Source organism: Psammomys obesus, unplaced genomic scaffold (assembly GCF_907164565.1).
Source record: "Psammomys obesus unplaced genomic scaffold, mPsaObe1.curated_primary_1811, whole genome shotgun sequence".
NCBI classification, from domain to species: Eukaryota; Metazoa; Chordata; class Mammalia; order Rodentia; family Muridae; genus Psammomys; species Psammomys obesus.
Window position 1 is genome coordinate 2,782,742 of NW_026585690.1, and position 23,501 is coordinate 2,806,242.

General features: G+C 38.1%; 1 protein-coding gene across 5 annotated transcripts in view; it reads left to right on the forward strand.

The window, feature by feature from the left end:
* The window catches only part of Ankrd17 (ankyrin repeat domain 17), a 133,896-nt gene that overhangs the window by 98,221 nt on the left and 12,174 nt on the right, over nt 1–23,501 (forward strand). For all 5 annotated transcript variants that reach the window (XM_055595971.1, XM_055595982.1, XM_055595999.1 and 2 more), the window contains 11 exons: nt 3,092–3,234; nt 3,836–4,049; nt 4,520–4,695; nt 5,658–5,820; nt 7,707–7,802; nt 9,315–9,431; nt 14,462–14,633; nt 15,925–16,372; nt 16,970–17,125; nt 19,130–19,279; nt 20,905–22,535. In XM_055595971.1, the coding sequence (XP_055451946.1) occupies nt 3,092–3,234; nt 3,836–4,049; nt 4,520–4,695; nt 5,658–5,820; nt 7,707–7,802; nt 9,315–9,431; nt 14,462–14,633; nt 15,925–16,372; nt 16,970–17,125; nt 19,130–19,279; nt 20,905–22,535 (3,466 nt within the window). The remainder of the gene's footprint in view (nt 1–3,091; nt 3,235–3,835; nt 4,050–4,519; nt 4,696–5,657; nt 5,821–7,706; nt 7,803–9,314; nt 9,432–14,461; nt 14,634–15,924; nt 16,373–16,969; nt 17,126–19,129; nt 19,280–20,904; nt 22,536–23,501) is intronic.

The window sequence follows — 23,501 nt, forward strand, 5'->3', positions numbered from 1 at the left end:
CTTCCTTCCTTCCTTCCTTCCTTCCTTCCTTCCTTCCTTCCTTCCTATTTCCCTCCCTCCCTGCCTTCCTTCCTTCTTCCTTCCTTCCTTCCTTTTCTTGTTCTTTTTTTTTTTTTTTTCAAAGACAGGGTTTCTCTGTGTAGCCTTTGCTGTCCTGGACTCCCTTTGTAGATCAAGATGGCCTTGAACTCCTAGAGATCTGCCTGCCTCTGCCTCCCTGAGTCCTGGGATTACAGGTGTGCAGACATTGCACCTGGCTCCATGTTTGTTTCTTTTTCAGCCTAAAAAGGGGCTTGTTGAATAAGACTGACAACTCCAGGTGGAAGGAGAGAAATTACTTTCTAAAGTAGTCCCATGACCTCCACATGTTCACTGTGGCATATGCTCCCACATTTGGTTACAGACAGTAATAAAACAATTTTCAAAATACATTTTTTCTCCATCCCTTCAAAGTTATCTTAGACTGAATCAGCTAAACTCACAAGGTTATCAAATTAATAAATGTCAAAATTTTTATCAAAAGAATGGGAAATGTAACAAAAATGGCAGAAGTATGTGAAGAAGGTAGTGTTCCTTCACATTGCAGATTAGAAATAAAAACATGATGTGTATAAGGACTGTTGCACCTATTCTGTTGTATTGTTTCTTCTGTTTGTTTCATCTCTAATTCACAGTGGGGGTGAAGAAAATCTTTAAAAGGTAGCAGGCTATGCTAGCCCATGTCTTTAATATTAGTCCTCTTTAGTATAGGCAGAGGCAGGCAGATCTCACATTTGGAGACCAAGTTGGTCTTCATAGAGAGTTCCATCCAGCCTAGCCACAGAGAGAGTGCCTTTAAAAAGCAACAACAAAAAAACACCCCAAAACCCAAAAACTTGTGTTGTAGTGTTCTAATTCTATGAAGAGACATTGGTCATGAGGACAAAAACACTTATTATATAAGAAAGCTTTTAATTATGGGCTACCTTACAGTTTCAGAAGTTTACTTCATTATGGTCATGTTTACTTCATTATACATCATTATAAGAGAGAACATGACAGCATGAAGGTAGATATGGTGGTTCTACATTATTATCCATAGGCAGCACAAAGAGAAGACCTTGGCCTTGGCATGGGCTTTGGAAACCTTAAAGCCCACGTCCAGTGAAACATTTTCTTCATCAAGACCACACCTTCTACTCCCTCTCAAGTAGCACCACTTTCTTATGACCAAGTGTTCAAATATATGAGCCTGTGGAGGCCATTGTTACTTCAGTGATATCAGATTCTTAGCAATTCTAGGTAGAAATGTGATGGCTGATTTTTTTGCAGTTAAATACTTTTAAAACTCCAAATCATAATTTAGCTTGAAGTAGTATTTCTTGTATATATTGACAATTATTTGGGTTTTGAATTAAAGAAATAAATTAACCTCATTTACAAACAGTAAGCCAGCTGGGCCATGGTGGCACACGCTTTTAAACCCAGCAGGAGGGTCTACAGAGTGAATTCTAGGACAGCCAAGGCTACACAAACAAAACTTATTCCAAAAAGACAAAACAACCCCCTCCCATTCTCCCCCACCCTCCCAAAAAAAATGCTTTTGTGAGTTCACGCATCCCGGAGACAGTGTCATTAGTAACATGATTGACTAGCATATTTAAGAATGGGTTTCATTCTTAGTACCACAAAATAGTAACCAATGCAAGATAAGTATCGATTTTTTCTTTCTGGTACAAAACTTTGCCTATAAGCACTTTCCTTTCATCTGGTGTCATAAGAAAGGTATTTTGAAATAATTAGTATGACATGGAAAAAATTAATTCAATATAAAATTATAGAAACATTGCTATTAGAGTTGCTATTACAGTTACATAATGAAATTTAGGAAAACACAATTGTGCAAGTATTTATTTTTGTTTTATTATGAGACAGGTACTGTAGAACACTCAAACCATTTAAAACAGACATGCCAGCTTATTTCTGTTATTGGTTCATGCCTGTACCCCCTGGACTTGGGAGGTAAAGGCAATAGGATTGGTGTAAGGTTGGCCTATATAGTGGTTGATCATGGCTCTATAATATAGTAAGACAGTCCATTAAAATAATACAGAATAGACCAACAGATGGCCCAACATGTAGAAATATCTAGCACCATTCCTGACAATCTGACTTTGATGAACCACACGCATGGTGATTAATAAAAGTAATAAGAAAAAGAAAAAACATGAAATGGCTCATTGTGCCCTGTTGTATAAGAGACCGACCTCACTGAGGTGGAAGCTAAGAATCACCTCATGGAAGTTGTTTTCTGTCTTCCACGCACATTCCATGTGGGCCTTTCCTGACGTTAATGCAAGTAATCTATTTCTTTAAACAAATAAGGTTTTAATTGATACAACTCTGAATGGCTAAAATCCTCCTAATACTGAACATTTGGCTATCAGAGAAATTCACTTGAGACCCAGCAGCAGCGCCAGCCAGAATGGCATTGTTTGTGGACTATAACTAGTATAACTGCTCTTGGAATCATTCTCACTGTCCTATAAAATTATACCCACGGACCTATTACTAGGGAAGATTCAGTGCAATGCCCACAGGCATAGATTAATGTTAAGGTTGTTAAGGTGGTCAGGATATGGGGAAATTTTTTCATTAGTTTAGCAACAACAATAAAAAATCAGGGCAGTCAGGCAGATCTGAGTTTGCCGTTAGCCTGGTTTACATAGGAAGACCTTGTGTCCAACAACAACAAAAGTGTTTGAGGGTTTTAAAAATTTTAACGTATTTATATGTACAGATAAAATGAATCTTATCTCATTTTCTTATAAGTATGAAAGTAACAAAAATACTCATTTCTGAATGACCTTACCAGAACATACGAGATCTGAATTTTCTGTGAGCAGTAGATTTCTAAGTGTATTGTTTTTTTTGTTTGTTTCATTTTTTTCTTTCCTTTTTTTTATTTTAATTTTTATCTTTTTAATTTGAGTGCTTTTTGTTGGCTTCTGAGGCTTTTGTCATTTGAGAGCTTTCTCATTTTATATACCAGAAATAAAATCAGAAATATGTGCCTTTAGAAATCATATTTCTTATCTTTTCCCCCCCACAGGTGGTAGAGTTGTTGTTAGCTCGGGGTGCAAATAAAGAACACAGAAATGTTTCTGATTACACACCTCTAAGCCTGGCTGCTTCTGGTGGCTATGTGAACATCATCAAAATACTGCTAAATGCAGGAGCTGAGATCAATTCAAGGCAAGCTTTACTTTGTCGATACTTTACTCAGAATATTGTGCTATACATATGTGAAAATACTGTTTAGTGGTATAAAAAGTTATTATAATTTAAAATAAAAATTTAAGATAATGTTTTGTTCACATATTTAAAATGATGGTATACTAAAAATACAAACTACTTTTCTTAGGGTACCAAAGGCAACATAATATCATTGTTAGTGTTTATTAAACACACAGATAATTGCTTCATTGTCATACGATACAGAATTTGCTCACTAGATTGTTATTATGTGGCATCTACTAAAAGTTCTATAAGGAAGTTTTAATATCCCAAAAGATATAAGGCCTGATAAAAGTAGACAAAATTTTAAATAATCCTACAGAAACAAGAATTGGGTGTAATTACAGATTACTCTTGTAATTGATGCACTTGGGAGGTGAGGTTGAAGGAAAAGAATCAGGAGTTCAAGGTCATTCTCACTCACCATGGGCAAGATACTCTGTTCTAAAAAAATGGCAGAGAGAATTTTATATTCAAGGGTTTTTAACAATTATTGCCTCCTCTCTTCTGGGACACACAATGATGTTTCCTTTTGTTCCCCCATATTTTTCATGCACAGAACTGGCAGCAAATTGGGCATTTCTCCACTGATGTTGGCAGCTATGAATGGGCATACGGCTGCGGTCAAGCTCCTTTTAGACATGGGTTCTGACATAAACGCTCAGATAGAAACCAATCGGAACACTGCCCTTACTTTAGCTTGCTTCCAAGGAAGGACTGAAGTGGTTAGTCTTCTGCTTGATCGAAAGGCAAACGTTGAACACAGAGCTAAGGTAAGAACAATACTGAAACTTACCAGTTGTCTGTTCTTTGTTATTGTAACAAAATAACAGAAAATTTTAAAGAAGGAAAACAGGCTTACTTAAGAGGCTATCTTTTCATTACTGTTTAATCTACTATATATAGTTAAAGTTCTTTCTCAACATACGAAAATACTTGTGATACTTTTTTATAGGTTTCAATGAAAACTGCATTTTTCAAGGGCAGCATACATTATCATTCACATCAATGGACTTGTATCTTACTCAAATCCTGTTCACCATACCGCTGATCTTAGGTGGAATTAATGTTTTAATTGACTCACTCAAACCATTATCAGTACAGAGATTTATGAATCTACAGAAACTATATCATATTGCTCCCTCAGATTGTTAACATTTTGGCTGTTTCTGGTCTCTTCCATAGTTTTTTTTTTTTTTCTTTATTGTTTTTTTTTTATTTATTTATTTTCCATTAAACCTAGACTGGCCTCACACCACTAATGGAAGCGGCCTCTGGTGGGTATGCAGAGGTGGGCAGAGTTCTTTTGGATAAAGGTGCTGATGTTAATGCCCCTCCAGTGCCCTCCTCAAGAGACACAGCTTTAACCATAGCCGCAGATAAAGGGCATTATAAATTTTGTGAACTTCTCATTGGCAGGTATGTTATGCGCATATCCTTTGTGTATGAATGTCAGTGTTATGATTTTCTGGTCTCTGTTGCTTTGTAAGCTGTAAAAAGTCAAATGTAACTTCTTCTGTAATCTACATGTTCCTCTTTCTTAACAGTGCTTTTAAGTTGACAGCAACTGTTCAGCGTCAGACAGGATCAAGAGGAGTTGCTATTTGTAGTTGGAAGCTGCCTGCTGGTTTTCCAGAAGAATGCTTGTCACTTTTGGCTTTTGGACTTGAAATTTTTCTTATTTTTGTCTGTGTTGTGCCGCATGCCTTTAATCTCAGCTCTCGGGAAACAGATGCAGCCGTATCTCTGTGAATTAGAGGCTACGCTGGTCCATGTAGTGAATTCTAGGACAACCACTTGTTTCTGACTACTCTTAACTGTTATTACCAGTTATTCTTTTTGTTTGTTTGTTTTTGTTTTTTTGTGAATTTTGTTTTTGTTTTTTGAGACACGGTTTCTCTGTGTAGCTTTGGCTGTCCTGGAACTCGCTCTGTAGACCAAGCTGGCCTCAGTCTCACAGTGATCTGCCTGCCTCTGCTTCTCTGAATGCCGAGATTACCTACTTTGCTAACTGGACACAAAAGCTATATTTCTTTGTATATATTACCTACTTTGCTAACTGGACACAAAAGCTATATTTCTGTGCTGTAAATATGTGAATACAAATACTGTGAGGTGAATATTGCCTCAGACACTTTATTTCAGATATTTAATGTGTGGTATTTGCAGAGTTCAGAGTTATGCAGTGAGTTTGACAATAAGGAAAGCATTTATTGAATATATGAGTATTTAATTTGTTAGAAAGACTCAATAATAATACAATTCTTAGAAAAATTCATTTGTTCTTGATTATTTACCTTTCAAAATTTTCACAGCAGTTAGATTTTTACTGCTGTACCTGTCATTCCATCTCATAAGAAAGTGCTGTCCTTCATTTCCAGGGGAGCTCATATTGATGTGCGTAACAAGAAGGGGAACACTCCGCTGTGGCTAGCCGCAAATGGTGGACACCTCGATGTGGTTCAGCTCCTGGTGCAAGCAGGTGCAGATGTGGATGCCGCGGATAACCGCAAGATAACGCCTCTCATGGCTGCCTTTAGAAAGGTATTGCTTTCCTCCTCATTCACTCCTCTGCACATGGCCAGTTGTACTATGGAGACCACGGCTTAGTGGTTATTCTAGACTCAGAAGGCAGCCAGGAAGAGATTCTCTTTTGCACTGGGCAAAGCGTGAGCAGTAAGGGACCTCAAAGCCTGCCCCACAGTGACTGACTTTCTCCAAAGGCCAAGTATTGCAACATGAGTCTATGGGGGCCAAAACTGTTCAAAACACAGGATCACTCACATTTATACATCATGGGCATATACATATGCAGTAAGTAGTAAAAATCAGATATAGTTTTAGTTGCACATTCAAAATCTTAGTCTTTCACAAAATAATATTTGGATGTTTCTTACGTTACCATTATAAAATAAACAGTAATTTCTATCATAGTACTGATTTTTATGTGTTTGTTTGTTTGGGAGGTATTGTTCTCTTGGTTTTGGTATTTTGTCTTATTTTGTTGTTTGTTAGCTTTGAGACAGGATCTTACTATGTTGTAGCTTTGGATGGCTTAGAACTTTAATTCAAATCATAGGCTATATACCTGCTCCTTCCCCTGGAGTGCTGGGATTAAAGGCGGACACACCTTACCATCTATTTATCATTCATTCATTTATTTATTTATTTATTTACTTACTTACTTACTTACTTACTTACTTACTTACTTACTTACTTACCTACTCATTTATTTATTTATTTATTTATTTATTTATTTATTCTATTCTATTCTATTCTATTCTATTCTATTCTATTCTATTCTATGTTTATTTGAAGAATTTAAGATAGAAAAGAGAATGGACATATACTAATTTCTTTTTAAACTAAATTTATCTATCTATCTATCTATCTATCTATCTATCTATCTATCTATCTATCTCTATCCACTTTACATCCTGGTTGTAGTCCCATCCCACCTCCCTTCCCAGCCCCACCCTTTCTCCCTCCTGGACACAAATTTTAAATGAAGCAAAAGCAACTTTTTCTTTCTGGTGTTCCAGTTGGACAGAACCATGTGTGATTTGATTAAATGATTTGCTTTAAAATACACCATTAGTGTAATTTTAGCTTAATTTCTTATTTAGGAAAACCCGATGGCTGTTTCAGAGACTATATTTGTTTGAGATAGGATTTTGTGGCCCAGGCTGGCATGAAACTTACTGTATAAGATGAATCTTAAACCTTAGACTTTTCTGTGTCAATCTTTCTGAAAGAGACACATCTATATTAATTTTTTTATTATATTACATTACTTTTGAAATCCCTCATCGTGCAATAGCTTAATGACAGAGTAGTTGTCTAATGTATAAGAAGTTGCTGTCCTTGGGGCTGGAGAAATGGCTCAGTAGTTAAAAGTATTGGCTGTTCTTCCAGCGACCCTGGTTCAGTTCCTAGCACCCACATGGCGCTCACAACTGTCTGGTCTGTAACTCAAATTCCAGTGGATCTGATTCCCTCACATAGATATATATGTATGTCAGATGTACATAAAAATAAATAAATTTAAAAAAACCCAACACTACAAAAACCTATCAGTCATAAAAAATATCTTATGGACAGTAAAATATGGAGTATTAGACATGTCTGTCATCCTGATTCTTGATCTTATTTTGTTTTTGATGACCTCTATCCATCCTTCCTTCCTTCCTTCCTTCCTTCCTCCCTCTTTCCCTCCTTCTTCCTTCCTTCCTTTTCTTGTTCTGAAAAAAAAAAAAATCTCATTGTAATTTATTGGAACAAAAGGCTATGCTTTTCCTTCATAGTGTAAGTACAAAACTTGATCTTTATTCCACTAGTATTAATTAATGTCAATGGTAGTTGAGACAGTGTGCAGATTGACTGAAGTCTGTTAGATCCGTTCTTGATCTGACAGTGATATCTACTTTTAGGGCCATGTGAAGGTGGTGCGCTACTTAGTGAAAGAAGTCAATCAGTTTCCATCAGACTCTGAATGCATGAGGTATATAGCGACCATCACTGATAAGGTAATGCGATGTTCAAATTCTCCATATGTATGAGCTGGGAATTACTTGTGGTTAATACAGCTTTTGTGTCAATAAAACTAAGTGTGAGCAATAAAATGTAATATGTAACTGTTTTCTTTATATAATATTTATGACCTTTTAAAAAACTTAGGTTTGTAATCTCTTCTGAGAACAAACTTAGTAGATCCTTATTCTCCAGCAAGAAAACCTTGATGCCTTGAAAATCACAGAAGTTGGGGTAGCTGTAAATGTGAGGATTGTTGACTAGAGGTGAAGTTTATTGTTAGAGCAATTTCTTGACTTGCTATGGGTCCTGCATTTTGTCCCTAGCATGACTTAGTTCTGTCCAAAACTTTTGGCTTGAGTTTTGGAAGATGTATGGAAGATTAAAATATAACCTTTAAGAGTTTGAACTGATGTGGTGTGTGTGTGTATTTGCTTTGAAAATGAAGTAGGCAAACAAATCTAGAAAATATTTTACTTTATTGAATATGGGGGGGGGTTGGGTGGAGTTGAGTTAGATTGAAATTTTAAATTTTATTTTGGAATTTTGAGAAAAGGGAAATCTGTGATACCTTATAATCAATGATCCTATAACTCCCTCTGTAGAATTGGCTGGTCTCAAACTCAGAAATCTGCTTTCCTCTGCCTTCTGAGTGCTGGGACTAAAGGCATTCACCACTACACCTGGGTTACATAGTTACTATTTTTTGTTTTTCAAAAAGTTTTTTTATGTATCACTGGCTGTCCCTGAAGGATATACATCCAGCTGGCCTCCCTCTGTTTCTACTTCCCAAGTTCTAGGATTAAAGGTGTTTGTCACTGTCCTTGGACAATTTTCTTCTCCCACCCTTCCTCCTTCCTTCGTTTTGCTTTGTTTTGTTTCTCCAGGCAGGGTTTCTCTGTATAGCCTTGGATGTCCTGGGCTTGCTTTGTAGCCCAGGCTGTCCTCAAAGCTCACAGAGCCTGCCTCTGCTTTCCTGTGCTCAGATTACAGGTATCTGCCTCGGTGCCGGTTTCAGATTGTTTTTACTGCTAGTAATTAACTATTCCTTTGTTGTTTTTAAGTGTGTTTTGAGAATAAATCACTTAAGTTAAATGCCCCTGCATATGCTTTTACATTTATTTTTTTGGTTGACATTGATCCCATTTCCCTTTAGCAAGTTAACCAGTAGGCAAAAACTATAGCTATGATGTATATTTGTTTTTCCTTTTTTTTTTTTTTTAAATTTCTATTGTGCGTGAGCGGTTTGCCTGAATATATGTACGTACACCATGTGCATATGCAATATATTTTTTATCAAATTAAAGGCCTAAGTTAATTTCTAAGTGTGCATATTGAAAATGGGACTCTCTCTCATGTGGGAATTTGGAAATATATAGTTTGTTATGTGCACCCTACCCCTGTCCCCAAGCTCATTTTTAAGTACTTTAATGAAGATCATATTTTTTAGGACTATTAAGTTTGAGTTGTCCTTTGAGGCTGGAAACTTCTCCAATTTTTCATTGCAGGAAATGCTGAAGAAGTGTCATCTTTGTATGGAGTCAATAGTGCAAGCCAAAGATAGGCAGGCTGCTGAAGCAAATAAGAATGCTAGCATACTGTTGGAGGAGCTAGACCTGGAAAAGGTAATAGATGCTTTGTACATTGAGTTCTTTTGCTGTTTTTCTCTGAATTTATAGTCTGTCCATGGTGTCTAGTTTTATTCTTCATTAATATTCATTTTATTCTCCAGTTTGTCACAAATTGTAGCAGTTACTAATACTGTTTCAACGTTTACTAGAGATGTTTATCAGTATCAGCACTGAACCAATTTTGATTTCAACACAAGGGGAACTTGTAATTTTTTTTTATAATCTTAACAAATTTTCATTATAGGGATGACATAGATTTGAAACAAAGTATATAGTCTATCTAGATTTTAGTCTTATTACAATAAATTTCTCTTAATTCTCAACCACAACCCTAGACTTTATACATCGACAATCAATTTATTAGATGCCTCATCTACTGCAAGGCACAAGTGATACCCCAACCATGCCTACCCTTTTATTTGAGCATGACATGATTCCTTTGTGATGTTTTTATAATGTCATACATGTTTCATTTTTATTTTAAAATATCAGGAGCTATAAAACAATAACTGTTCAGCCAAGACCCAAATTTCTGATGTTAAAGTGAAGTTTTTGTACCTATGACGCCTGTACATTATATAAGTGCATAACAGGATTTATAGCATAACTGTAAATTCTTAATCCAGGAAGTAGCTTAAGAAAGATGGCCATGGTGGTATATACCTTAAACCCCCCCCCCAAAAAAAATGTAAAAAAGAAAATGACAAATTCTCAATCAGTCACTAATTTTTTCATTTATTAGAGTAACATGTTCAGTTTAAACTGGAGTAAACAAAAACACCCAATGGCTAAAATTAAAAACCTAGTATCATAACTGAATGTTTTTTTATAATTATTATTATAATTACTATATTAGGGAATTGTAAGAGCTTGTAAAATCTGCCTACAAGCTATTCCTTACTCCTCCTCTCTATGCTTTTAAAATTTTGTTTTGTTTTGTTTTTTTAGGGCAGCACCTCACTGTAGATCCCTGGCTGGACTCAAACTCACTGTTTAGAACCAGGCTGCTGTCAACTCATAGAGAACAGCCTGTCTCTGCCTCTCAAGTGCTGAGATTAAAGGTGTAGGCCACCATACCTGTCTTCAAAAGAAGTTTTAAAAAGTTAAATGTAGGGCTGGGTGTGAGGTACATACCTTTAATCCCAGCACTTGGAAATCAAGGGCAAGTGGATTTCTGTGGGTTTGAGGCCAGCCTGGTCTCCAGAACCAATGGCTACATAGTGAGTTCCTGTTTCAAAAACAAACAAACAAACAAACAAACAAAAAAATCAAATACAGGTTAAAATTGCTTTATAGGTCACACTGTCAGTCCATGGTAATCATTCTTTGTTTTGATCATCCATCATCATCTTGAGTGTCCTTAGAAACCCTAGTGTTTTTATTTTCCCTGCATGCTACCTACTTTCCTTTCTCTTTTTCAGTTTTGACCATTCATTTTGTTTAAGTTTTATTTGTTTTAGGTAGATAATGTTGTGTATAGTCCAGGCTGTGGTAAGAGCGGCTGTATAAAAAGCTAGCCTTGAATTTTCTGTTCAAGTGCTTGTGCTTGGAGTATGGGTTCCATTCCAGCTGGCTGCAACATCTCTTCCTTTCTGCTGTACGTAGTTCTTTCCAGTGGTTGACACTCAGGAAACTATTTGCTGAATAAATAAATTCACAGTATTTATATATTGAATAAACAAAAAATATTTACACATTGTGGAGGTGTACTTTTTAGTAAATGTCGTGCAGACAATCTCATACTTGCTGTTCCCTTTCAGTGGCTGGTAGATGTTGATGGAACTGGTTTTATGTCATTGTGATAAAGGATTCTACAAGTGGGAATCTGAGGCAAGAAGATCAAAGGTTGAGGCCAAATTGCCTGTTTTTTGTAGGATGTCAGCAGTTGGGTTATGTTTTTGGCACTGTGTACATATATACAGTTTATCAATATTGGATCTTGCCTTATAACCCAGGCTGGCCTCACCCCACCTCCCATATTTTTTTTCTGTAAATTTCTGTAACTTTTAAAAATGTGTGTGTGTACATACATTCCCTTCTTTAACCTTTTAAAGTGCTGCATGACCAATTCCAGTCCCAGCACACATGTGCCAGGTGATTATTGCTTCCTTTCCCTTCTCCTTCACTCCCTCTTGAATTGCAAGTTTGGTTTTTTTGCCAGCCTCCTGACTAACAATAAATAGTAGAATCATTTACATCACACTATATTTTCGCTACTCCTTGCTTCGTTATAGCGCATATCCTGTTAAGAATAAATGTCTAGAAAAAGAGAATTAATTCCACCTTGACAGCTTTCACTTTGAGGGCAGTAATCTTGCATCCTCTCATGTTTGATGGTCACAGTTTCTTCCTGTTGCTGTTTCACACCTTTGTATTCTACATTCATCCATTGTGATTGTGGATCGAAAGGTACCCTGCTCCAATTATTCCCTGAGCAACACAGTAAAATAACTATTCCTGTCATCTGTATTGTATTAGGCTGTGTGCAGGTATTATGCCATTTTATAGAAGGTATGTATGCATCCTAGCATTTTAGTGGTGATGAGGTGCTTGGATAACCTATCTCTTTCAGATAATAAAGAATGATTATTTTCAGCCCTTTGATACAGACTAGTAGTTAAACACTATATTTAACATTGGTTTAATTTAGTGTCATTCACTTGAATCACTTCTTAACGTCTCCGTTATCTCCCAACTTTCTTTTTTTTTTTTTTTAATCTTTAATAAGACTTCATCCTACATCAGTAAGGAAATTGCAGCATCAAAAGAACAGCTCCAAAGATCTTTCCCACTCCCTCTTTCTACCCCACCAGAGTAGATAAACTTCTAATAGCCACACACACCTCATTTGTGCACCAAATAATCTGGTGGTATATCCTATTCATTGATGGAACATTCCTTCTTTTTGATATATTCGTTTCCTGGATCAGAATGTTGTTTTTTTGTTTTTGTTTTGTTGGGGGTGTTGCTTTGAGACAGGGTCATATGCATAGCCCTGGTCCTCCTCATTCTATCTTCCAGTTGCTGGGATCACAGGTGCCTTGCTATCTAGTAACTTCAAAGCTACATATCATCCTTCAGGGGGAAAAAGAAAGGGGAAGCAATTTTTTTTTTTTTTTAAATGTGTATATGCAGTTACCCACAAAGGCAAGAAGAGGGTGTCAGATCTCCTGGAGGTGAGTTTTAGGTGTGTAAGCTATCTGGCATCTATAGTGAGAACCAAACTCAGGTCTTCTAGAAGAACAGTAGATACGCAACTGCTGAGTGGTCTTTGCAGTCTTTGTCTTGTATGGTGCTAACTCCGGTTGGTATATTCTCCAATTGGCTTTTCATCTCCGTAGTATTGTCACCCTCTAGGGTGTCTCCTCTTCTGATTCTCACTCTTTCTGCTATTTTTTGTTTTTATAGTCAATGCTAGGGTAGTACTCATTCTGCAGTCATAGTTGGCTGGAGTGCTGCAATTACAGGTATATGAAATAACACCAGAGAATAGTTAAAAAATAAATTAAAGGCTTATAAATACTCTAAATACAGGGTGTTAAAATTTTAACTTATTTCTAAAATGCATTTTCTACTTTTGTCAGCTACCCTAGTTTACTTGAATACACTAGTTACAATTCTGCCTTATAACTTGCACAGATATTCTCTACTTGAATATTGACTACCCTGTACCTTCATAAAAGTTACTCAATATCCCCCTACTTAAAATCCATATGGGACTAGTGAGAAGGCTCAGCAGATAAAGACATCTGAAGCCAAGGCTGACAAGCAGGGTTACCATGCCAGAGCCTATCTGGTGTGGGAAGAAAACAAAATAACAAATTGTACTCTGACCTCCACTCAACTGTGCTGACATACAGAAAGATAAAATAAGCAAATTGGTAACTAAAGAAATATTTTTTTAAATTTTTGTTAATTCAGTTTACATCTCAGTCGTAGGCCTCTCCCTCTTCTCCAGGTCTCGCCCTCCCTCCAACATCTCCTTTTCCCTATTCCTCAGAGTAGGGGAGCCCCTCCTACTCAGACATTCCAGCTCATCTCTTCACATGAAGACTGAGTCTTTCTTCCTCACCTGTGGCCGGGTAGGAAAGTCCTATAAGGGGAAGTGATCAAGAGGCAGGCAACATTGTCCATGTCAGAGATAGGCCCCACTTCCCTAAGTGGTGGGCCAGCATGAAGCCTAAGATGCCCATTGGACCTAACCTTCTTGGGGTCTGTGCGTTGTAGTATAAATATTTTAAGCAAGCAAAATCACCACCAGCACCTAAACACATACTTTTTTCTTTGATTGTTTAAAGATTCAACTAAGCATGGATCATAAATACTCTCGAAGATGAGAGTTGTTCACAAGACTGTTGCTCTTCCAGAGGATACTTGGGTTCATTTCCCAGCTTGTACCTGGGTGATTACAATTGTCCAGTTCCAAGGATTCTGGTGGGTTTTTTTTGGCCTTCTTGGGTTCCAAGCACTCGTGTAGTGCACAAATATAAGATAGGGGCAAAAATACAAATCCAGAAGAAATTTTTTACCGAGCATGTAGACTTTCATTGTATCTTAAGTAGCAGCATGTGTACAAGAACTATTAAGTTATGTGACATTTGTAGCTGGACCGTGGTGGTGTGAGCCTTTACTCCCAGCATCTGGGAAGCAGAGGCAGGCAGATCTCCACCATTATGCTGTTTTATACATGTATAGAATAATGTAGTTGGATCACTGTACTACTACTCCCCATTCATTTCCCTCTGCCTTGTCTTCTTCCTTTTCCCAGATTTTTCTATTTTTCTAACTCTTTAAGAAAAATCCTTGATTAAAGCTTGTTATTTAAAAGTAACCTAGAGCTCAGGTATTATTCTACCTAGGTCTTCTAAATATGGTCACATGTCCTCTCTCACCAGCAATGACTTGAAATCCAATGACTTTGAATTTCAAGGCTAATTGCCTTATAACAAACGACATTATGAACCTGTTTTATTCAAAGCAAGTTCTAGTGTTGTATTTCTATTTTATTTGTTCGTTTGTAACAGTTAAGGGAAGAGAGTCGAAGGCTGGCTTTGGCTGCCAAGAGAGAAAAGCGAAAAGAGAAGAGAAGGAAAAAAAAGGAAGAACAAAGAAGGAAATTAGAAGAAATTGAAGCCAAAAATAAGGAGAACTTCGAACTCCAAGCTGCTCAAGAAAAAGAAAAACTTAAAGTTGAAGGTATTTTTCTCAGCTGAACGTTGAGGCAGCAGTTTAAATAGTGTGCTTGGCTGCACCTCAGCCATAATTCTGTTAACTCGGTAGGCTGAAGTTCAAATACTGTATGGGCTGTATAGTGAGTTCAAGGCCTGCTTACACAACTTGGTGGGATTGTCTCAAAAATGTAAGAGTGCCAGGCAGGAGGTCTTTGAACTCTTGCCTACCATGAGCTAGGTCTTCGAGACAATCGTTGGTACTAAAAAAATAAATTGTTTAAACTAAACATGCTGGGGTACCATAGTAATCCCAGTATTTGGGATGTGGAAAGCAAGAGGATCAGGAGTTCAAGGACATCCTTGGCTACAAAGTAAGTCTGAGGCTAAGGCTGTATAAATACCTGTTTTAAAAAATAAAGTACAACTACCACTGCTCATAGGGTCATAACTACATTTACTTGAAGCTGGATGTAGCAGTTCGTGTTTATAATCCTAGCATTCAGAGAGTGAGGCAGGCCGAGGAATGAATCCAAGCCCAGCCTTGAATATATAATAAAATCCTGTGTTCCCAGTTGCTTTTACTTAAATACCAGTTACTTAATTTAGAAAAAGTTTTACGTATTTGAGGACCAAAGGTAATGTGTGCTTGTTTCATTTGTTGACTCGTTCCACAACTTTTTGTTTAGTGTTTGGGTTTTGGCATGTTTGTGTTTTATAGTTCTTTGATTTTTCAGATACATTTGCTGGAGTTGGCTCAGGCTAGCCTTGCGCTCTTAAAACCTTTTACCCTAAATTTTAAGTAGTTTAGATTATGGGCATTTTCTTCTATTCTTGATTTTTTTTTTTTTAATGTTTTTTTGTTTGTTTGTTTTTTTCAAGGCAGGGGTTTCTCTGTGTAGCCTTAGCCTTGGCTATCCTGGACTCAACTTTGTAGACCAGGCTGGCCTTGAACTCATAGCGATCCACCTGCTTCTGCCTCCCACTCCTTGAATGCTGGGACTAAAGGCATGCAGCACGCCTGGCCCATTTGTGATTTTTTTATAACCTTTGGATACATGTGCTTAGTCATTCTTCTCTTGGAACTGTTTACAGGTAAACATATACATTGTATGTAGTCACATATAATAAATACTTGAGTGGTTTCCCATAAAATGATAATATATATCCATAGTAACATTACCATACTTAATAATTTTACAAAATGTAACACATGAATCATGTGCATATTTGCCAACTGTTTCTAAGGATTCTTTACAGCTGGTCTATCATATCAATCTCATCAGTGAATGACTAACCCAATATTGCTGCTTTTACAGAAGAACCTGAAGTCTTGACAGAGCCTCCAAGTGCCACTACCACCACTACCATAGGAATATCTGCTACCTGGACTACTTTGGCAGGTTCCCATGGTAAAAGAAATAATACCATAACTACAACCAGTTCAAAGAGGAAAAACAGGAAAAATAAAATTACTCCAGAAAATGTTCAAATTATATTTGATGATCCACTACCAATTTCATACAGTCAGCCAGAGAAGGTGAACGGAGAGTCCAAGAGCAGCAGCACCAGCGAGAGTGGGGACAGTGACAACATGAGGATCTCCAGCTGCAGTGATGAAAGCAGTAACAGCAACAGCAGCAGGAAGAGTGACAATCATTCGCCGGCTGTGGTCACAACCACTGTGACCAACAAGAAGCAGCCGTCTGTTCTTGTTACATTTCCAAAGGAGGAGAGAAAATCCGTTTCTGGCAAGGCTTCTATAAAGTTAGTTCCACGTTCTGCTTTTACTGGTTTCATGTTAAAAATTTTGTGAAACAAGAAAAACAAATAAATATTTTTATATGGTAAACAATACTTAGATGGTGTTTAGATTTTACGTTGAGAATATAAATTATTTTCATTATGTAATTTTAGTGATTATTAAACTTAGCTTATAAAATACATTGATAGTAAAGCTGGTCATGGTGGTGCGTGCCACAAATACTAAAATCTCAGTATTTGGGAGGCTGAAGCATGAGATACCACAGGTTCAAAGCCAGATTTGGCTACATGTTGACTTCAGTGCAGGGTGAGCTATGTAGCAAGACCCTGTCTCAAAAAAGAAAAAAGTGTTGATGTTTAGTTTCACAGTGTTGTGATCCTACTCTGCTAAATTTGCTCCCTGTGTGGTGTATTTTTTGTGTGTGTATGTGTATTCTTAAATGGTATTAAATGTTACCTAGTAGAGAAGTTATAAACAAGATCCTTATTTGTTCTTTTTAATTGAATAATAAACTTAAATAACTAGCTATGTAACATTACCTTTATTGAAAATTTCCTGCATCTGTTCATTATTAATGTACTTTCCCTCCTTTATTAAAGATTGTCAGAGACTGTCAATGAAGGGACCAGTAATTCTCTGTCAACTTGTACAAAATCTGGTCCATCTCCTCTTTCCTCTCCAAATGGGAAGTTAACTGTAGCAAGTCCTAAGCGTGGGCAAAAGAGGGAAGAAGGATGGAAGGAAGTCGTAAGGAGGTGAGTGCTTCTTGGTTTATATTACAGTTGTATTTCTTCCACCATTCTCAAGGTTGCAGAAAAACTTATGTCCTCAAACCAAATCTGGTCAAGAGACAACCTTTCTGTATTTCACATATGAAAAAAATTCAGTCTCTTAATAGTGAGTTATCATGGCAGATGCCTTTGATCCCAGTACTCTGTCTTTTAAAAGTTAATAAATATTGAGGAAAGTTGTGCTTTTGGGGGAACTTTTCTTTTTATGGCATTGATGATTGAACCCAGGGCCTCTACAATGGTAGGTGACTTCATGGTTGAGCTATATCCCCAGTCCACTCCGTTATTTGTTTGTTTGTTTGTTTGTTTCTGTTTTTATTTTGAAGTAAGGTTTCACGTTGGACTAAGTTGTCCTTGAACTTCTGATCTTTCTGTCTTCAACTCAAGTGTTTGGATTATAGGCATGGATCACAATATAGGGCTCATGAGACAGAGTATCTTCCAATTTAGGTAATCCTCCTGCCTCAGTCTCCTAAAGTGCCAGAAATTAGAGGCATGTGTCAACACATCATTGCTTATTCTCTCAGACTGCTCCCTTTCACCCCTCAAGCCCCTAACTTTTTTTTTTTTTTTAACTCAGGGTCTTACTGTGTAGCTCTGGGTAGCTTGGAGCTTTTTGTAGAGCAGTCATTGAATTAAACAGAGAGCTACCTACCCCTGCCTCCTGAGTGTTGAGATTGCTGCCATGCCCAGCTCAACTATCTCTTTATAGTGTTCTTTAATTGACTTATTAGAAACTTACGTCTGTCCTTTTTTTTTTTTTAACTCCCAGCACTGGGGGTAAAACCAAGGGGGCCACACAGGGGCAGGGTGCGCTGCCGCTGAGTGATCCCAGCCCAGGTGCCTCTCACCAGTTTGAAGATTTAAAATTAAGATGTGCCAAGCCTGTAGTCCTAACTATTGGGAAGTGGAGGCCCTGAGGACCATAGTTCAGTGTTAGCCTCATAGCTACACAGTAAGTGTGAGGCCAACCTGGTGTTTGAGATCCTTATTTGCTCATAACAAACAAACAAATAAATAAATTGAATTGTTATGGGCTGGAGAGATGGCTTGGTATTTAATTGATTGCTGCTTTTTCAGAGTACCTGAGTTTAGTGTCCAGGACTGTCATGGGACAGCTCACAGCTACCTGTAATCCTAGCTTGAGGGAATTGGACACCATTTTCTGACTTTCACAGGCTTCTGCACACATACCATACTGTCATATAGACACACATAAATTGGACCCCTTCTTCCAAGTTGTCCTGTGACTTCAGCATATACTCCCAGACACATGCATACACCCTTCCCCCCATAAAATTAAAAAATCCTTGTAATTTTGCAAAGCCGGATTACTGTAATTCATGACAGTAATCCAAGTACTTGAGAATTGAGACAGGAAGATTGTTTGACTTGGAAGCTACCCTGGAATGAGAGTATGATACAGCCCAACCTGGCTTGAATTCACTGGTAAGTACTGATCTCCTGCCATCAATTCCTATTAGACTAACCTAGGTGAGATTTTTCTTTTAACTTCTACTAGGCTTTGCTTTTTCTTAATATGAGTTCAGTGAATTATATGTCTAGATAATTAAATGTTTCTAAAAATTTCAGAGAAACAATTTTCATATCAGTCTTTAAGATAATACATTAGAAATAAACAGAAAGGTGCCTACCAAATTCCTTTCGTGGATGTTTAAGCTAAATTATATCTTCAATTGTTCCTGTTAATTTGCACCACCAGGATTTGTAGCAGAGTACATGTCTTCATAGTGTATGCTATGAATAAAAAGCACACCTTTAATCCCAACACTTTACAGGCAGTCCAGGGTCTGCTTTTCTGATCAGTCAAAGCTACATAGTGAGATACTGTATTTACCCCGTATTAAAATATATATATATATTTGAAAAATTTTATTTCTTATTTTTATTATAACCACTTAATGTTTCATCTTATTTTGATAACTTATCTTTGCAACTTTTAAATAGGTCAAAAAAAGTATCTGTTCCATCAACTGTGATATCTCGAGTGATTGGAAGAGGTGGCTGTAATATCAATGCTATTCGGGAATTTACTGGTGCGCATATAGATATCGACAAGCAGAAGGACAAGACTGGAGACCGGATAATAACTATAAGGCAAAGCTTTGTTTCCGTGATTTCTTCTTTCTGTTTTATTGTACTGTGATTCAGCGGAATATAACCATTTGAGCAGAATTTTCTATTTGATTTTGTGTGTGTAAGAGAGATGTGTGTGTGTGTGTGTTTGTAAAGTGTGTATGCCTATATGTATTCATACATGTGCTTTGTAATATGTGTGTGTGCGTTTATGTGAGTGATGCATGTGGTATATGGTGTGCCCTCACAGTGCAGGGGCCAGAGAAGACTTTCCACTCTCATGGTCTGTCACTGTCTTACTCCATTGAGATAGTATCTCCCAGTGAACCTGAATCTTGGTCGATTGGTGTATAGGGCAGACTGACTGACCAGAGTTGCCAGAATCCTCATCCATAAATAATGCTGAGGTTATAGGCATGTGTGGCTATACTCAGGTTTTATGTAGGTTTGAACTCTTGTTCTTATCCTTTGTGCAGCAAGCATTCTTACCTATTACGACATCTCCCCACCCTGTCTCCCCACCCTTACGTTTTTAAAAGACAATAATTTTATGAGCGTTGAAATATAGGCCTTTAATCTCAGCAGAAGCAGGCAGGTAGACCTCTGAGATCAAGGCCAGTCCGGGCTTCATAATCAGTTCCAGGACAGCAGAGATACATATTGAGAACATATCTCAGTCCCTCTCTCCCCCATTCCCCTCAGCGAAATGAGTGATTGCAATATAATTCCAGGACCTTTTTCCAATTAATATATTTTAGATTTGTGTGTGTGTGTGTGTGTGTGTGTGTATTCGTGTGTATTCTTACGATATGCCTTTAAGTAATATATGAAAATTTGAGAAAATCCTAAATTTTTGTCCTGAAACTTTAGTAAATTTCTAAACCATGTTAAACAGGAAGTTATTTTCTCTCAAATCTACATTTGAAATTTTATTCTTGAGATATTATCCTTAGAATTTGAACTTATTAAATACAATCAAATCTAACATTTAACTTGAAAAACTCATCAAATGCATCTGCTGAAATACTCTTAGAATAAAGATGAAAGCTTAAGACGGGATAAGGATAAGAAGCAGTGCTTATAGCCATTAGAAGTATCTTTGGAAAAGCAGGTATGTGAGAGGACAATATATATTAGGGCTGATAGTTATTTAAAGTAAGGAGGCACTTAATCCATTTCCTTTTTTTTTTTTTTTTCCTTTCTTGCTTTTTCTTCTGCTAGAATAGCTAGGTTGTCACAACGGAATGGCTCAGCAGTTAGGAGCACTTACTGCTCTTCCAGCACCCACATAGTGGCTCACAACTGCCTAAACACTTACACATGAGCATAAATAAGTCCTTAAAAAAATGTCACTTAAGCTGGATGGTAAAGGTTTGTAGTACTAGCCTGTCTTCTCACACACAGACCAAAGAGAAGATACTGATCTTCTGAAGGTTAGCATTAATTCAAGGTCATTTCTGATTTTAAGAATGCCTAAAATCAATGAGAAGATTGCTTCCAAAAAGTTTGGTTTATCTGTTTTTCATGTGTGTGTTTGTGTGTCAGTAAATGTCTACACATGAATGGTAGACTTTTATTACTAGAAAGCAGTGAAATTAAGGTTAATTTGGGGGTCATTTGTTTTTTGTCTGTTAATCAACATACAGGGGTGGCACTGAATCAACAAGACAAGCAACTCAGTTGATCAATGCTTTGATCAAGGATCCAGACAAAGAAATTGATGAACTTATTCCAAAGAATCGTTTGAAAAGCTCCTCAGCAAATTCCAAAATAGGGTCATCAGCACCTGCCACCACTGCTGCTAATAGTTCCTTAATGGGAATTAAAATGACAACTGTAGCTCTGTCATCAACATCTCAGACTGCCACAGCACTCACTGTGCCTGCCATCTCTTCTGCATCCACTCACAAAACCATTAAGAACCCAGTGAATAACGTGAGACCTGGCTTTCCAGTTTCTCTCCCATTAGCATATCCTCCTCCACAGTTTGCACATGCTTTGCTTGCTGCTCAGACTTTCCAGCAGATCCGTCCACCAAGGTTGCCCATGACCCACTTTGGAGGTACTTTTCCACCAGCTCAATCCACTTGGGGTCCTTTTCCTGTCAGGCCTTTGAGCCCTGCCAGAGCTACTAACTCGCCTAAGCCTCACATGGTGCCTCGCCATAGCAATCAGAATAGCAGTGGTTCTCAGGTGAATTCAGCAGGTTCTTTAACTTCAAGTCCAACAACTACAACCAGTTCATCAGCTTCAGTGGTGCCTGGTACATCTTCAAACGGCAGTCCAAGTTCTCCTTCAGTTAGAAGGCAGCTTTTTGTCACAGTTGTGAAGACATCCAATGCCACAACCACAACAGTCACAACTACAGCAAGCAACAACAGCACCGCACCCACAAACGCCACATATCCTATGCCTACTGCCAAAGAACACTATCCAGTATCATCCCCATCTTCCCCATCACCACCAGCCCAGCCAGGAGGGGTTTCCAGAAATAGCCCTTTGGATTGTGGATCAGCATCCCCAAATAAAGGGGCATCTTCTTCCGAACAGGAAGCGAGTAGTCCGCCAGTAGTAGAAACCGCAAACAATAGACCCCCACACAGCAGCAGTTCTTCTGGGAGCTCATCAGGTCATTCCACTCAGCAGCAGCCTCCGGGATCTGTTCCTCAGGAGCCAAGACCCCCTCTTCAGCAGTCTCAGGTTCCGTCCCCGGATGTGAGAATGACTGTTCCTCCTACAGCAACAAGCTCTGCTCCAGTGGTGGTGCCTTCTACTGCGCCTGTGACGTACCCTATGCCTCAAACACAAATGGGATGCTCCCAGCCTCCTAAAATGGAAACCCCTGCTATTAGGCCACCCTCTCATGGCACAACTGCCCCTCACAAGACTCCAGCTCCAGTTCAGAGTTCATCTGTTGCAGTCCTCAATGTCAATCACATTAAAAGACCTCATAGTGTCCCCTCCTCTGTCCAGCTACCTTCGACCTTAAGTACACAAAGTGCTTGTCAGAATTCAGTACATCCAGCAAATAAGCCTGTCGCTCCCAACTTCAGTGCCCCCTTACCATTTGGGCCGTTTAGCACATTGTTTGAAAACAACCCTACTAATGCTCATGCCTTCTGGGGAGGATCTGTTGTTTCATCTCAGTCAACACCAGAATCTATGCTGTCAGGAAAATCCTCGTACTTGCCAAATTCAGATCCTTTACATCAGTCTGATACTTCCAAAGCACCAGGTTTTCGGCCACCATTACAGAGACCTGCTCCAAGTCCCTCAGGTGAGTGTGTGTTTATTTGTTTGACATTCTGCAGGTGCTACTTTACATAGATGATGGGGAGATTCTTGGCTATTTTATAATGTACTTGCTCTATATGGAGGTTGCCTGGAAGGAATGGGATTTCTGATGTGCTACTGTTGTGTCTGAGATAGGGTCTCTCTATGTAGTGTGGCTCTTGAATTCAAGCCTCTGCTTCCTGAGCACTGGGATTAAAGGTGTTTGCTGTGGTGCCCAGACTCAGTTTTATTTTTTGTGGTTTTAGGGGTTGAACCCATTGGTTTATGCATGCTCATCTTTATCAGTGAGTTAGACCCCCAAGCCCAAGATAGTTGTAGTCCCTTACTTACACTGTTGTATCATATGCCTTTAGTGTAATGTTTTAAAATCTTTTAAAAGCTACAGTAAAATTTATCTTGAATTTCCCATAAAAACTTAATAGGTCTCAATTCCCCTTACTCCACCCTTGCTCTGCAAAAGGATCCAGGGGCCTGTAAGATTTGTAGGAATGAAACTAACCTGAGAGGCTGAAGAGGAGTAGCTTTGGGTTAGAGGTCCATCTTCAGTATATCCTGTCTCGGAAAAAAATGGGGGGAAAGGTCATGGTGATGCACACGTGCTGTCCCAGCATGTGGTGGGAGTGTTAAGTCATTTTCAGCAACACACTGATTTTGATCTACAGGAGAGCCCGCTAGGAAAGGAAGGAAAATACAAGTTTTACATTAATAAGGAAACACCAGCAAATACTGATAACAGTTTATCAAGTTTGAATTCATTTCTGTTTGTCTTCGTTTTAAGATGAGAAAGATGTCCAGGTACACCATCTAATGTGGCAGCCCTGAGCTATCTCTCTCTCCCCCCCCCCCCCCTCCTTGGTTTTTTGAGACAGGTTTCTCTGGGTAGACTTAGTTGTCCTGGACTTGATTTGTAGACCAGGCTGGCCTGGAAGTTAGAGACCTGCCTGCCTTT